Source organism: Heteronotia binoei, chromosome 4 (genome assembly GCF_032191835.1).
Source record: "Heteronotia binoei isolate CCM8104 ecotype False Entrance Well chromosome 4, APGP_CSIRO_Hbin_v1, whole genome shotgun sequence".
NCBI classification, from domain to species: Eukaryota; Metazoa; Chordata; class Lepidosauria; order Squamata; family Gekkonidae; genus Heteronotia; species Heteronotia binoei.
Genome location: NC_083226.1, coordinates 78,756,381 through 78,773,733, shown reverse-complemented (window position 1 = coordinate 78,773,733; position 17,353 = coordinate 78,756,381). Strand labels below are relative to the sequence as shown.

The 17,353-nt window shown below is 44.3% G+C and overlaps 1 protein-coding gene across 1 annotated transcript in view; it reads right to left on the bottom strand.

Moving 5' to 3' along the window:
* The window catches only part of ERCC6L2 (ERCC excision repair 6 like 2), a 97,969-nt gene that overhangs the window by 48,916 nt on the left and 31,700 nt on the right, over window positions 1-17,353 (bottom strand). The window contains exons 6-9 of the mRNA XM_060235457.1: window positions 17,075-17,268; window positions 15,957-16,118; window positions 15,417-15,624; window positions 1,378-1,518 (exon numbers count right to left, since the gene is read on the bottom strand). Of these exons, the coding sequence (XP_060091440.1) occupies window positions 1,378-1,518; window positions 15,417-15,624; window positions 15,957-16,118; window positions 17,075-17,268 (705 nt within the window). The remainder of the gene's footprint in view (window positions 1-1,377; window positions 1,519-15,416; window positions 15,625-15,956; window positions 16,119-17,074; window positions 17,269-17,353) is intronic.

The following is a 17,353-nucleotide window of genomic DNA, read 5'->3' as shown; positions in this document are numbered from 1 at the left end:
TCCAGACTACAAAGATCATTTTCCCTGAGAAAATGGCTGCTTTGAAGGATAGACTTTATAAGGGACATTCTTGGGCAGCCAGTCCCTGAAGCAAACTGCTCTTACTCAGCTGTTTAAAGGTGCTTTCTTGGGCAGTGAATCACAGGGGCTGGCTGCCTTAAAAAGTTTCTTTAAACAACTGAGCATGGGAGCAGTTTGCTCTATGTGGCTCAGCTATTTGAAAGAGCTATCTTGGCAGCAAGCCCCAAAGGCTGGCTGCACAAGAAGTCCCTTTAAACAGTACAGCCACAGAAGCAGGCTGCCCCCCACCCCAACTTAGCTGTTTGCAATCTAAACAACTGACCAATAGGCAGCAGCCTGCTCCTATGGCTCAGCTGTTTTGACAGCTTTCACAACGAAGAAAAAGCCCGTTTTGCTGTCCATGAACTCCCTTACAAGTTTGTAGAGGTGGCCAGGCTGCAGTTTGTCAACCACAACTTCAGTTTGCAAACCAAAAACCAATCAAAATTTGTCATGAACAAAGGTTTGTGAGCTGGTTCATGCCCATCTCTAGTAGAAAAAGACGTACTCTTTTCCCTTTCTCACAAGACCTCATGAGCACTCAATAAAATTAATGAGCAGTAGGCTTAGAACAGATAAAAGGAAGTACTTCTTCACCCAAAGAGTAATTAACACATGGAATTGACTGTTGCAGGAAATGGTGGTAGCTACAAGCATAGACAGCTTCAGGAGGGAATTGGATAAACATATGGAGCAGAGCCCCATCAGTGGCTGTTAGTCACAATGTATAGATGGAACACTATGTCTGGGACAGTGATGCTTTGTATTCTTGGTGCTTGGGGGACAACAGTGGGGAGGTTTCTGGAGTTCTGACCCCATTAGTGAACTTCCTGATGGCACCTATGTTTTTGTGTGACACCAAGTGTTGGACTGGATGGGCCATTGGCCTGATCCAACATGGCTAGGGTTCCCATCCCTCTGATAGAGGCAGGGGTTCCCCTGCTTTCAGAGCCTCCAATCCACCACTATGGAGCTGGCCAGCAGGGGGAGCCCCACCCCCAAAGATCTGTTGCACCTGATGTGCCCAGTGTGATGACATTATTTCCAGGTGATGTCATTGTGGTGTGCAACTTTGCGAATGTGTCAAAAACTCCTGGGAGGACGGTCCCCCAACAGCAGCCAGGTAAGACTCTGCAACCCTAAACATGGCTTCTCTTATGTTCTTAAGAGTTTCTATGCAACTTTTTTCAGATCTACAGCAAAATGCATGGACAGAACGATGGCAGGACAAATGCACAATGCATAATGGAACATATGCTGTTATGAACAACAGATCTGGATAGCTGCAATTGAAATCAAGCCAACAAAAACTCTTACTTTGTAACAACAATTCTTCCTTTTACGGCCACTGTTGCAACTACATGGTTCCTGCGCTTGAAGAATCAACTGTACATCTTCTGTCTCCAACACAGTCTTATAAACCGCTCTCTGGAACTCTGTTAGAGAGCAATACACCATCTGGCAAGATAAAATGCAATACAGGGGGAATAAAACACCACCAATAAAAATATGGAAATACCCTGAATAACATGATAAACTGGTAGATTCACAGCAGTGCTATGTCTGTGACAATTTTGCTGTCATTCCTGATAACTCAGTGTAATTTCATGAGGAAAATAAATAAATTGATCATAAAACAAAAATAATCTGTTATAACCATAAAAAATAAATTAGAACAATTTGAGACTACTGCAAGGCAAGAAAGAGGCTTGGAAGTCTAATCAAATCTAAATATTTTGAATCACTTAAAAGATCTATTTGCCTCCTGGCTCTGGCTACTGTAAAGCACAAATGCAACCAGAGGGAATAAAAGAAATGCATCCAATTCTTACATATCTATAGATATTCTGAATCACTTGTGCAGGAAGCAGGGGCTCTGTACCATAGTATGACCAATTTTATCCTTCTCCTCAAAGGCTACAGGTGGCATCTCCATGATATTTTTTGGTCTCAACCAGCAGGACACAGAAATCCTAAGATCACTTATGAATTTGAATTTAGGCCACCCACAAAGCAGCAGGACCCTGCTCTGCTATAATAATTCAATGGTATCTTGAACATATACCCACATTATTAAAAGAATGAGATAAAATAAAACCTGGCAGATTAAAGACAGCTGAATGACATTGCAGTTAATCTCCTCTTTTGAAAAGACAGTTTAGACGACATTATTACAAGCTTTTACAGAAAGACAGATATCAAATGAAATAGGAAGAGCAGCAGACTTTATGTATATCCTTATTTACAATTGTGTAGCCTTTAAAATACACTTTAGTGCTCATCAAAATATTTTAGTGAGGCAGCTGAAAAGTATAATTTCTTTCATCAAAATGATGCCAAACTGAGACAGAGTTTTCCATTAAAACCTGTATTTAGCTTTTTTATAAATCATCTATTAAGAGCAGGACTATAGAAAAAATAGAGGGTTTGGGCCAGTCTTTAAATGCATATATCCACATAAAGCAAACATCCACTCCATTCAGATTTTTTTTTATAAGCAATGAAGAGGCTGAACATGAACTCAGCTATGCATTTTATTTAAATATATAAATACATATTTTATTTAAATATTACAGATTCTGGACATAAAATGAATGCCTACAGCGTGAACAAAAAACCTATCTCTGGGGCACTCCCTCAACTAGAAAATTGAGTATGAATGTGAAGAAGAGATAGCTTGCCTGTAATTTACCTTTTTGTGCATATGGGAATGCCCCTATGCTGACAACAGAAAGGACTTTCTATAAAGCTATGGAAGACTGAGTGTATTTGCTTCCCCCTTCTGTCCAGGCATAGCAGCATGCTTTGGATAGTTCAAGAGGGCAAAGCTAGCCATTTCTGGCTCAGTCTCCACAATGACCATCACTGACTGAATATACATACAATCTTCTGGGCAGTATTCTGCAGCAGAAACAGAGGATATAAGGCTTGGATCTGGGTTAACAACACTTCTTTTTTCTCTGTAGCCCTGCATATAGGAAACTGTTAAATTCACGTACCTGAAAGGAAGACAGCACCCAAGACTGTGCTGTCAAAACCTACTTCACAAGTTGCTTAGAGAGTCAAATTTACAAAGATCAAAAGAGTTGATCAAGTAACAGCATTCTAATGTCAACGATACAAACTATTGCAGTGTAGACTGCTGAAATGGCCACAGACTTGGCAGAATGTCTGGAGGCTGGTATTCTGATAAGGGCAAGAGGCTGAGCAGAGACCAAAAGCTGTCTGATAATGATTATCTTCAAGATGAAATCAAAGTAAGAGGCAGTATTTCACAGCAATGACAACACAGAACATAAGAACATAAGAGAAGTCATGTTGGATCAGGCCAATGGCCCATCCAGTCCAACACTCTGTGTCACACAGTGGCCAATATATGTGTGTGTGTGCATATACACACACACACACATACTGTGGCTAATAGCCACTGATGGACCTCTCCTCCATATTTTTATCCAATCCCCTCTTAAAGCTGGCTATGCTTGTAGCCGCCGTCACCTCCTGCTGTGGCAGTGAATTCCACGTTAATCCCGCTTTGGGTGAAGAAATACTTCCATTTATCTGTTTTAACCTGACTGCTCAGCAATTTCATTGAATGCCCATGAGTTCTTGTATTGTGAGAACGGAAGATTTGTATCACTTACCGTGAAGCTTCCTTCTCGGTGGACTGGCAGTGGGTCGGTCCGACTACTGGGTATAGGCTCCTCCTCCTCATCACAGGGTCGGGTCTTCCAATTGATCCGGAAGGGGGGAGTGGCCTATACCTCCCAGAACTCTCCAGTTGTATCCAAGCCGCATCCCCCTATAGAAAATAACTTCCAAATCCTCCCCATCAAACATACTCTAATACCGAGTAAACGAGGAGAACAATTTTATTATGCTTCAATGCACCATACAGAATGGATAACTGAACTAGAGCATTGCAAACCACAGTACAGAAACTCATTCCAAAAGAAGGAACCAGCTCCAGAATCCATCTCCAACACCCAGGAAGCCGTTCAACCACCAAAGGGCGGGCCGGACCGACCCACTGCCAGTCCACCGAGAAGGAAGCTTCACAGTAAGTGATACAAACCTTCCGTTCTCCGGTGGTCTGGTCAGTGGGTCAGTCCGACTACTGGGACGTAACAAAGCTGTACATCCCTGGGCGGGACTGGCTTCCCTGTTTAGAGTGCATGCTGCAGCACACGCCTCCCAAAGGCTGCCTCCGCCGAAGCCCACTTATCTACCTTATAGTGCTTGGTAAAGGTATGCACCGACCTCCAAGTTGCTGCCTTACACACAGCTTCCAAAGAAGGAAAGGACCTATACACTGCTGATGTCGCAGCACCCCTCAAAGAGTGAGCCGTGATCCCATCTGGAGGGATTTGACCTTGGGCCTTGTAGGCCAGAACAAAACATTCCCGCAGCCATCTACTAAGAGAGGAAGTGGAAACCTGTCGTCCCTGTGACCTTTTACTGAAAGACACAAACAAGGAGTCAGACTTTCTCCAGTTTTTTGTGCGCTCAATATAAAAGCTAAGTGCCCTCTTAACATCTAGACAGTGCAACTCCCTTTCCTTGGGAGACTTAGGATTGGGGCAAAAATTTGGAAGCACCAACTCCTGAGACCTATGAAAAATAGAATTAACCTTAGGGATGAAAGATGGGTCTGGCCTAAGCACAACCTTATCATTATGAAAGACACAGAGTTCCTTATCAACAGAAAGGGCCCGTAACTCGGACACCCTACGTGCCGTGGTAATTCCCACTAGAAAGAGTGCTTTTAAAGTCAGCCACATGATGCCATAGGCTCGAAGGGATGCCTACACAAGGCATTCAGCACAACATTCAACTTCCACGAAGGAAACCTGTGCACCTGTGGCGGTTTGAGAAGTGCAGTACCCCTCAGAAAACGCCTAATATGCGGATGCATGGACAAAGCCTTACACCCCCGCACCCCTTGGATAGCAGAGATGGCAGCCACCTGATGCCGAAGTGTACTAGTGGAAAGCCCTTTGTCTGCCCCCTACTGTAGGAAACAAAGAACACCTTGAACGTTCACCTTCAGCGGATCCAACCCCTGCTGGGCCGACCACGAAGATAAAACCTTCCAAGTGGTGTTATACACTCTGTTAGTGGAGAATTTACGTGACGCCAACATAGTGTCCACCACCCTCTTGGCATAACCTAGACCTTCAAGCTGCAACCGCTCAACCTCCAAACTGTCAACTGTAACAGGTCCGGCTGAGGATGTGACATGTTGCCCTGAGTCAAGAGGTCGTCCCTCCTCGGCAGTCGCCAAGGGGGTTGAACTGACAACCTCAGAAGTTCCTGGAACCATGCCCGTCTTGGCCAGAAAGGAGCCACAAGCACCATCTCTGCCCTTAACTCCACTACCCTCTGAATCACCCTGGGCAATAGTGGAATGGGTGGAAAGGCATACAGTAGCCCTGTCGGCCACTCGCCGCTGAGCGCATCGGTCCCTTCTGCTTCTACATCTCTGTTTTTGGCGAAGAACCTGTCCACCTGACGATTCTCTGCCGTGGCAAACAAGTCCACCGACACTGGACCATATCTGTCCACAATCAGACTGAAGGTATCTCTGTGCAGCATCCACTCCGTCTGGTCCAGAAAACGTCTGCTGAGCCAATCCGCTAGCAGGTTGTCCTTTCTGGGAACATGAACCGCCTTGATCGACTGGAGATTGGCTTCCGCCCACTTGAAAAGAACCTTCGCCTCGGCGTGAAGAGATTTCACCCGGGTTCCTCCTTGTCGATTCACATACGCCTTGGCTGTTGAGTTGTCCGTTTTTCCTAGGACATGGCGACCTATCAGGACTGCCTGCAAACCTAACAACCCTAGACGAATCACTCTGAGCTCCAAGAAGTTGATACTGCGCTTCATCTCGTGGGGCTCCCATTGTCCCTGAATCATTTGATCCTGCGAGTGAGCCCCCCAGCCCCATAGACTGGCGTCTGTGATCACACATACTCTCTAGGGTTCGCGGAGTGGATGGCCTGGAAGAAAGCGGACTGGATCCAGCCACCACTGTAACTGGGTTGTCACCTCTGGCGACAACGTTTGTGAATTTTGTTCCCTATAATGTCCTGGAAAGGACGAAGGAACAACTGAAGGGGTCGAGTGTGGAACCTGGCCCAAAACAGCAGGTCCTGACACGAGACCATCATTCCTAGTAACTGCGCTAGAGACATAACCGATACCCTGCGTTGTTGTAGAACCCCCTGTAATAGGGAGCAGAACTTCTCCCGTTTCTCTACAGTCAAGAAAACTCTGTCCACGGTCGTATCTATCTCTACCCCCAGGCGCACTAGCCTCTGTGAGGGAAGAAGATTGCTCTTTTCCATGTTTACTACAAAGCCGTGACGACGTAACATGGTCACAGTCTGCCGAATTCCCTTCAGACATTGTTGGTATGACCCCGCCTTCACCAAAATGTCGTCCAGATATGGGAACAAGGCCACACCCTGCAGTCTCAGCTCCGCCACCAGCGTTACCAAGATCTTTGTAAACACCCGGAGAGAGGACTTCAGACCGAATGGTAGGGCCCGATACTGAAAATGTTTCCCCCCGTAGGAGAAATGCAGAAATTTTCTGTGTGATTCCCGAATGGGAACATGTAAATAAGCCTCGGATAGATCCAAGGAGGCCAAGAAATCCTGTGGCTGAATGGCTAGCAACACTGACCATAAGGTCTCCATCTTGAAATGCTTCGTTTGTACAAATTTGTTGAGCCAGTTCAGATCCAGGATGGTTCTGAACTCCCCGTTCTTCTTTGGCACTAAAAAAATTACTGAATAAACTCCCAACCCCTGATGGGGTGTTGGGACTAACTCCACAGCCCCTATATCCACCAAATGCTGAATGGCTGACAACATTGCTCTGTGAGCAGCCAAATCCCGCTTCCGCAGGACCCAACGAAAGCGGTTGGGAGGGAGGGAGTGAAACTCTATGGCGTAGCCCTGTGCCACCACCTCCAGTACCCACCGGTCTTGAATAGAATGATTCCAGGTGTCTGTGAACAGGGAGAGACGACCCCCTATTCTCCCTGTCGCCTGGTGACCAGCATAGTCACTGGGATCCCCCTTTTTTTGAGAGGGGTTTAGAATTCTGGTCTGACTTTCCAGAATAGTAGGGTTTAGAATCACGCCCCTTCTGTTGCCACTTTCCTCTAAAGGAACGAAAGGAGCCTGGTCTAGAAGGCTTTTTGGAATCTCGAAAGGAAAGAAAGGATTTCCTCTGTTTTGCCTCCTTACCCTTTTTATCCCTGTTCTCAATGAGATACCTATCTAGGCCCTCTCCGAACAACAAGGCTCCTTTAAAGGGTACCGCTGCCACCCTAGCCTGGCCTGCAGTATCTACCTCCCAATTTCGAAGCCAAATGTTGCGTCTAGCCGCCACGCCACAGGCCATGGCTCTAGCCGCTTGCTGCATGGTATCTAATGAAACATCTGCCACAAAGGCAGCAGATAAGGCAATCTTTTTCAGCTCGTCCTTGAACTCCTTAGGAGCTCCACTATCCGCTGCTGCTAAATTATTAGCCCAAGTACACATTGCTCTGGCAAACAATGAGGATGATGTGGCTGCATTAATGGCCCAGGCTGATGCCTCAAATTCCTTGCGCAAAGCCTGCTCTATTCTCCTATCACATGGATCCTTGGGTAAACCATCTGCGTCCATGGGCAGGACCGAATTAGAGATAAGACTAGTTACAGGGTCATCTACCGTTGGTAACTTTAGCCTCTTAGTGGCCTACGGAATTAGGGAATAGAGCTTAGAAAAAACTTGCTGGGTGGCCTTGGGCTTAGCCGGCCGTTCCCACTCTGCCTTAACCATAGCGAAAAAGGCAGCTGGCAAAGGAACCCCTGTTTGAGAGCTACTCAGTTTTGGCATCATTTCTCCTGAGCCTGTGGGAAGGTCAGGATCCAGTTCCTCCTTTTCTTTAGGAGTTGCCACAAAATTAAGGGTCCTTAAAACCTTAGGGAGCAATTTTGAAAATATTCGAGGGGGAAGAGCCGAGATTGCACTGTAGCAGGCTGTTCCTCCTCTTCTGAAAACTCCCCTTCCTCCCTGTCTGACTGTTGATCAGAGCACTCCGACTCCTCAGCCAAACTTAGAAGAGGCGAATCTAAACCTAAATGAGACCTGCCCTTAGGTCGCCATTCCAGAGAGTCACTAGGGCTGGTATCTCTGCCTCTTTTCCTTCCCTCCTGTTTCTTTTGCATCGTCGAGGAAGCAGGGGAGTCCAGGTGTTGATGGAGGTCCTGCCCCAACTCCTTTAACATTTCTTGCTTAAGCCATTGCAGCAAATTTGCCTTGGCATCCTCCCCTGAAAGATCAGGGTTCTGAGCCTCTTGCTGAGAGGCCAGTGTTCCTGACAGAAGAGGCAGGTCGAACTCACTGGGGGAATTGCTCTTTGAACTAGCTGCCATTTCGTTGCTTCCCTGCGTCACTGGAAACAAAAGTGAAAGTAGAGGCAATAGGAAAATAAAAGAGCGCGAAGAGCCTAAAATGGAAGGCAACATGCCTTAAGGCGTCTTCCACCCTTCCCTCGGTCCCACTAACGGCCCCCGTGAAGGGTTTCTCCCCGCTGCCATGCGTCTCACTGCAACGCAGTTTGGGCTCCAGGCAGTTCTGTCTGTACCATGCCTCTTCCCGGGGCTTTAGTCGATCTTCCCGACCATGCCAGGCCCTTTCCCACTGCCGGGCGACTCACCGCGCTGCAGTTTTTGGGCTCACGCAGCTTTGTGCTGCTTTCCTCCTGTTCTGTTTCTGTCGCGTCAGCGAGGAAACGGAGCTCCAGAGGGCTCTGCCATCTCTGATAATCGGGTCTACTCACGAGTAGCCCTCCGACAGCTTGCCCCTCTGCCGGTTTTGTTGGGGACCAACCCCTACGCTCCCGGCCTTCGTTCTTCCTCTTCGTCCGGATCTCCCGCGCTTTTCTCCAAAAGGCGCTTGGAAGAAAGCCATCCTGCTTCATGCAGGGCCGGGAAAAAACTGGAGAGTTCTGGGAGGTATAGGCCACTCCCCCCTTCTGGATCAATTGGAAGACCCAACCCTGTGATGAGGAGGAGGAGCCTATACCCAGTAGTCGGACCGACCCACTGACCAGACCACCGGAGAAAGGGAGAAAAGGACTTCTTTCTCTACTTTCTCCATTCCATGCATAATCTTGTAAACCTCTATCATGTCACCCCGCAGTCGACGTTTCTCCAAGCTAAAGAGCCCCAAGCATTTTAACCTTTCTTCATAGGGAAAGTGTTCCAAACCTTTAATCATTCTAGTTGCCCTTTTCTGCACTTTTTCCAATGCTATAATATCCTTTTTGAGGTGCGGTGACCAGAATTGCACACACTATTCCAAATGAGACCGCACCATCGATTTATACAGGGGCATTACGATACTGGCTGATTTGTTTTCAATTCCCTTCCTAATAATTCCCAGCATGGTGTTGGCCTTTTTTATTGCAATCACACACTGTCTTGACATTTTCAGTGAGTTATCTACCACGACGCCAAGATCTCTCTCTTGGTAAGTCTCTGCCAGTTCACACCCCATCAACTTGTATTTGTAGCTCAGATTCTTGGCCCCAATGTGTATTACTTTGCACTTGGCCACACTGAACCTCATCTGCCACACTGACGTCCACTCACCCAGCCTCAACAGATCCCTTTGGAGTTCCTCACAATCCTCTCTGGTTCTCACCACCCTGAACAATTTAGTGTCATCTGCAAATTTGGCCACTTCACTGCTTACTCCCAACTCCAGATCATTAATGAACAAGTTAAAGAGCATGGGACCCAGTACTGAGCCCTGCGGCACCCCACTGCTTACCATCCTCCACTGTGAAGAAACATCCTGTAAGCTTACCATGTTTAAGGACAACTTACCATGTAGTCCATACTAGTAGGAAGTGCCCTTTAAACACACCACTTGGAATTTTCAGATACTGATTTGTTCAGACTACAAGGACTGAGGATGGAACATGACCATCTCCCTACCTCAGCCATGAAGAAACAGAAATCTTGATATCAACCCTAGGGGGTTACCTATTTTATTACCCCACTGCGGAGCAGTAACTTCAGTTCTGACATGAGGAAAGGCAGATTCTGTCTTGGCATCATATACTGAGAATGAAGGAAAAGTGAATTTCAATAGCATAGTCCTGCTTGATAATGTTTAGGACCCATTTGATCCAAAACGGTATTTATTTAGGAAAAAATTGTATCTCCTCTCTAGAAACCTGCCACTTTGAAAGGACAAAATGGAGCAAAAATGGTAGTTGAATATGGGAGTATTCCCATCATAAGAGGAAAGCTGGTGAGCCAGAATGAATGTTTGGATAGTTTTTGAGAGTACTGGGAAGGTTGATATCCCCTGTGTTTTGCCTTTGAATATTACCACCCAGAGAAGAGCTGGTATGCAGCCACTGCCATCTGACAGAAAAGAGGTACTGTGGGGGAGGGAACCCCAGGAGTCATGGTGAGGAGAGGTAGATACTGATGTTTGAAACAATAAAAAGATGCTAAATATAGAATGATGGTTTTTCCAATTCCAAAAACATTTACTGGCTTAACAATGGTTTTTCCTTTTCTAATTTACCTGAGAACCTCATTTTTAGCACTGAAGAGTGCAAAACCATCAAATGTTAAGTCTGTATTCCACTCTTTAACAACTATAGTATTACAAGATGGAATACAAAGTTCACATGTTGATAAAAGGACTAAAGCAAAGGCTAGAATACTCAGTAATGTTCTCTTCTGCTGCTTTACTAGTTTGGAATTATCTTCAGCATGTTTAGCTATGAAAACATTCATTTCTTCCAGACAGACTGATATCTAGCCATCAAATCTTGATAACTAGCCATGACCCCATATAATTCTCCCAAAAAGGTCTAACATAACCAACATTGTCACAGGGAGACAGCATAGTGACAAACGGCTTGTGATGTTCCACCAACAAAAGAAACAGGCATGGGGTACAATATGAAATATTCAACATCTAACATAAATATTTTCTATTCTATGAGATCTAGGAAAGATAGAGGCAAGGTTGGCAGGGAACAGACTAAAAAGCTTCTGGATTTAGGATGCCAAAGATGACATCAGTGAAAAGCTTGCAGCATTTAGCCAGATGAATCATCTGGTCCCAATAAATCCCAACATCTCTCCAACAGAGAGGAGAGTGTCACTCAGAGACAATTCAAATGAAGTTTCAGAATTATCACTACTGGACAAGTTCTTCATCATGCAAGTGGGGAAAATATTTGATGATCAATGCCCCCCAAATTAAAGTGAAGATAAAGCAAATTCCATGGTGAGAGTAGTCAAGAAAGGAACCATTGGACTGGTATGAAAAACAGCAGAAAAATGGAACAGTGGGAGCAGATGATGTTGTATGCAAAGTTGTGTTTCACAAGTGCTGGTGACAGAAATATAACCAAAGAGAAAAGGAAATGGGGCTGTACTTAACCTTTGTTCATTAAGTGGTCTTCTATGCAGGCAACATGGAACTGCATAACTGCAGGCCTGCTGTGAAGAGGAGCTTCCAAGTTTATATTAAAAGTTTCTAGACTCTAGGAATGCTCCCTCTCCCTTCTGTCTGTAGACAGCCCTTTTCCTGACCAAAAGACCATGTGGCAGAGGTGGGGAGAGCACTCCTCTCTGTTTTCTTTGCCACTATGAGAATGCCCCTGTTGACAGAACAACCCACAAAGGGGAAAGGAGGGAGGGATGTGTGCCTGCACAGAAGACCAGTCAATGAACAATAGCTACAGGTGAGTGCAACCCCGTTTTCATCTTTGTGGCTTCTGTGCAATTCCACATGAGAGAGCAGCAAGCTCTCTTACCAGAGAAGGCAGGTGTGGGCTGATTAACAAAGGATTGCCTGTAGCACTGCTGTGCCCACTGTAGCTTTATTCCTGGAGTCTGCATCCTTCGATTAGAGTCTGACAAATTTAGAACTGGGCTATATTGCTGCTTTGCAAATGTCCTCCAGAACAAATATTGACTGGAAGTTACTGACAACACCTAAGCTATTATGGAATGAGATTTGTGAATGATGGGACAAGGTTGTTCTAACCACTCAGACTACCTATATAGGCAGTGACTGAAATGAAGCCACATTACCTGTGTTGGGGCCCTTAAAATATACAAATTTATGTATTTCCTAAATTCCTGTGTTCTTTTTAAATAAAAAGGAGTGCCCTTCTCACATCTAAAGTGTATCATGTTTCTTCTGATGGCAATGGTGGTGAAGGAAAAATAATGGAAGCTTGATGTCCTGGTTGAGGTGAAAGTGTAACACTACCTTGGGAAGGAACTCCACATTGGGTCTGAGTACAACCTTGTTTGCATGAAATTTTATAAGGGGTGGATCACAGCTAAGTGCATGTAACTCTCCTACCCTTCTGGCAGATGTGACTGCCATCAAGAACATGGTTTTGTACAAAATAAGCAACAACTCAGCAGTAGCTATTGGCTCAAAAGATTTATACATTAACTTGGATAAAACTAATGACAAACTCCATTACAGCATGGGAGGAACCACAGGTGGAAACATGTTAATCCATCTTTTAATCACTCATGTTAATCACTCTTTTAATCAGTCACATTAATCACTCTTGGAATCGGATGGAAAAAACTGATTGACCTTTGACCAAGCCAAGGTGAGCCAAAATGGCAGCAATATGAACTTTTATTGATGATAATGCTAAACCACTATCTTTTAACTCTAGTAGGTTAATAAAATATTTTTTCTAAGTCACAAGAGATTCAAACTGGAGAGCCAGTTTGGTGTAGTGGTTAAGTGTGCGGACTCTTATCTGGGAGAACCGGGTTTGATTCCCCACTCCTCCACTTGCACCTGCTGAGATGGCCTTGGGTCAGCCATAGCTCTGGTAGAGGTTGTCCTTGAAAGGGCAGCTGCTGTGAGAGCCTTCTCCAGCCCCACCCACCTCACAGGGTGTCTGTTGTGGGGGAGGAAGGTAAAAGAGATTGTGAGCCGCTCTGAGACTCTTCGGAGTGGAGGGCGGGATAGAAATCCAATATCTTCTTCTTCTTCTCCAGTCCCTGTGCATCAGCCCATATCATGAACCTCTTCCATTTATATGACTGCTGTAGATTTACAAGAATCTATTATGACCTCCCTCTTTGGGAGAATTTCTCTACTGTTGGATCAACCAGGCTGTTAGTTGTAGTGCCATTACCTCTGGGTGACATACTGGCCTGCCCACAGGAAGTCATTTGTTGGGAGGCAGTGTCATGTACCTCTGGCTAACTTCCACAGAGTGGGAAACCACACCCTTTTGGGTCAATAAGAGGCCAGAACACATAAGGTTTGCTCTGCCTTTATCTTTGATATTACTGTGTAGAATTCCAAAAGTTGTAATTAACATTAGACTGATCTTGTCTTTGTAAAATGTATGGACATGTCATCGCTGTATTGATAAACATTCAATAAAGTTTATTATTTTTTTTAAAAGCAGCTGGAAAACATCCCCCTTTGAACCTTTGTCTGTGGTTGATCTCAAACAAAAGAGGTGGCATTTTCTGTTGTCCAGGATGCACAAAGGTTTATCTTGGGAGCAGTGTTCCCTCTAAGCTGAGTTAGTGTGTGCCAGCTCACAGTTTTTTTAGCCTCTGGCTCACACATTTTTGTCTTAGCTCAGGAAGAATGGCCCCAGAGGAAACTAATTTATGCAGTAGCTAAATCACTCACTCACAACTTGATGTCAGTAGCTCAAAAAGCAGAATTTTTGCTCATAAGATTCCACAGCTTAGAGAGAACATTGCTTGGGAGTTCCCAATGTCCTGAAAATTGGGGACAGGTAGTGGTCTGTTATGAACCACTCTTGTTCTGTGCTTGTGTCTCTGCTCAGCCTGTCTGCTAGAGTGTTGTCTAAGCTGACTATGCTTATGGCTGTTAGCTGCACCTTGTGCCTTATTGCCCATTGCCAGATGAGTGTGGCCTTTCTGCAAAGGTGGATGGAAGCTTTGTCTTCCTATTTATTTATATAACACTGTGCAGTGACGTTGTCTGTCTCTATCAGAATGTGCATCCTCTGGTGATCTCCATAAAAGAAATGAGAGTATGCTTGATAGCCCTCAACTCTAGTGGGTTAATACGAAGGTTAGATTCCTTCTCAGACCACACACTCCTCACCTCTAGCCTTTGACAATGTGCTCCCTAGCTGATGAGGGAAGCATCTGTGAATATTTGTATGTCATGGGGCTGGACTCTCAAGCAGGTTCTTTGAGGTAGACCAACAGATAAGAGACATCAGAATGGTCTTAGTATTGATAATTTCTTTCTCGGGGGTTCAGAAGTGGGATCAAGGTTTCTAATAAACTGGTTCTGCAGTTGCCTCATGTGCAGTTGTGGATATGGAACCACTGCAATAGTAGAGGCCATATAGCCTGGAAGTCTTTGTATGCACCTGGAACCTGTTGGACAGGAACCTTCTTGCCAGAGCTTTCACAGTATCTACCCTTCGAGGGAACAGGTATGACTTCCCTTTGTTGGAATCTATATATGCCCCAATAAATCCAACAGACGGGACAGGATTTAGGCACAATCTCCCCCAGTTTATAAGGGAACCTAGGTCCAAGCAGGTTGTCTAGTGCAAACTTCAAATTCGCAGCCAGTTATCCCCAGTAATAGTCTATAAAGAGCCAGTCAGACAGAGGGGAGGGGGAGCACTCCTAGAGCCTAGAAATTTCTAATATAAGCCTGGAATCTCCTCTCTGCAGCAGATGGGCAATTATGCAGTCCCACATGTGTCTGCACAGAAGCCATGAAGATGAATGGCCAGTGACAACATCCAACAGAAAAACAGTACAGGCCAAGAAATGTTACAGAGGGGAAGTTTCTTCCCCTTGCTGCTCTCTATGCAGTCAAAATGCAGGCTACACCCAGTAACTCCATGCATGGCAGTCTACTGCATGTGGACAGGAGGCAGCAAGGCTTCAGAACTTTATTTGGGATCATTTTTGTGCTGCACCCACAGAGGAAGACTCAGTTTAACAGAAAACATTAAACAATGTTCTCCAGTGGGCAGAAGTGTAAGGAATTCTTATACCAGTTCCTTACAAAATTCCTCCAATTCATAAGGAACAAACTGGGGAAACGATCCAGTCTTTCCCCAGACGAATCCCTTTGTTAATGCAGATAGTGCTAGCAAATTTAAATTCTGGTTCCTGATTGTCCCCACTAGGTACACACTGTGACAGTAAGAGCTGTAAGCACGCATTACATGCAAAGAAAGAAACCTCAATGCCTTCCACATACATTTCAACAAAGTCCAAATTACAACAAATCATGAACCAATTTAATTTATTGTAAATGATAGTTCTTACTCTGTCTTCCTTCCTGGGTAATTGGTTGTTAATGAGAGACTTTGTACGCCTTAAGAAGTAGGCATGCATTTTCTGAGCCAGCCTCTGCATTGCCTTTCGACCTGTTGCTAATTCTCTTTTAGTTGCCGTGTGCCTTTGGCCATGCTCTACTGGATCAGAAAACTCCTTCTTGAACCTTGCTTCACTACCCAAAAGTCCTGGAACAGCCCTTCAAGAGAGGGGGGGGGGAGTGGAAATGACAGAATTATTGTCATCCTTTAAGTTTCCTGGTACTGTTAAACAGTATATCCTTACCACCCTAATTTATTAGCTATGGGCTAATATTACACAGAGACATACAGCATATCTATAACCTCATGTAGTTATGAAAGTGAGCTACACTTTAGTTACAATTTCCAGACAAATGTAACTATAGAATTTGTGTGTACAAATATACCATTGCTACATCATGTTATGTGTTACATACAAGTGAGTATCGTTTAATATGTGATTACACAAAATGACCCTCTGAGTCAAAAGCATTCATTAAAAGTAAATTACCAGTCCATGACACACCAAAGTTCTTTCATGTTGTTCTGTAGAATTGTCCCAGTGAGTCCTATCCGAATGTTACATGTTAGCATCTTCATGGTTTTAGTTACTTGGGCCTTTGGATTCTTGATTCTGTGTACTTCATCTACAATGACAGCTGACCACTTCAGGCTGCAAAGCAACAGGAAATAGTGACTATCTACCAAACATACAACTGGATCCAGTGTATATAGTTCACATGCACTGCTCCCCAAAACATTTGTCTCTATGCTTGGGCCAAATGTAGAATCAGTAGTAGTAGCTATGTTGAGGTATACTGTGGGAAGGAAGAATGTGCAAAAATCACCTTCTCCCCAGCCAGCAAACATGATCTTCCATCAGTAGAGAATGAATGTTAGAGCCAACTCATAACCAATGAAACACAAAAAGGACATTTTTGCCTTTGTATAATGCATTGTTTGCCTTTTACCACTTCTTAAGGCTTTTTTGTTGAATGTACACATAAAATTCTCCATTTCAACCATCAAAGAAACTGGTTCCATGGCCCAACATCAGGGCTGCAGAAGAAGTTAAATACAATATATTATTTCCTATTCAGGCAGCATTTACCTCTGAGTTACTTAATTTAATACATTTTATCCCACCCTTCCTCCAAAGACATCAGGGAAATGCATCTTTAAGACCAACAACATTTTTTTGAGAATGTAAGCTTTCGTGTGCATGCACACTTTGTCAGATGATGAAATGGGGTACAGTGCTATATATAGCTTGTGGGCAGTGGTTAAGATAGTACAAAGTTAGAATCCTTTATATAGAAAAGAGGAGATCCTGAAATTATAGCTGCTGTACAGAAACAAATGTCCTTTTAACAAAATATTACACTGAATACTGGTGTGTGTGTAGACATTTTCAAATCGAAACATATTTAACTGGAAGTAAATCCCACTGAGTTCAAGGAGGTTGTTTTTGTAAGTGAACGATTCAGGCCTTTAGGTACACATTCCACACATCTCCTCTAAAATCTTGCTAGAAGATTTCCAAGGTTCACAGCCCTGATTATAACTAATATTCAATCATGATTGGAATAAACACTGACCTTGTTAATAAAAATTGCACAATTCATTTACCTGTTGAGCTCATCCAAACATTGGTGAAGAGTCTTATATGTAGTTAGCACAATTTCACATTTCCCCTGTTTGATTCGACTCAGCTCATAGTCCTTTCTACTGCCATATAAAACTATAACCCTGAAATAACCCCAAGTGTCCAATTCTTCTTTCCAATTATACAGCACAGAAAGAGGGGTCACAATCAGGAAAGTCTAAAAACAAAGAACACATGATATTGATGCTGAATGAAATGCCTTTAGGTGCAAAATTTGCATGCTGTTTTATTCCATTACAGAT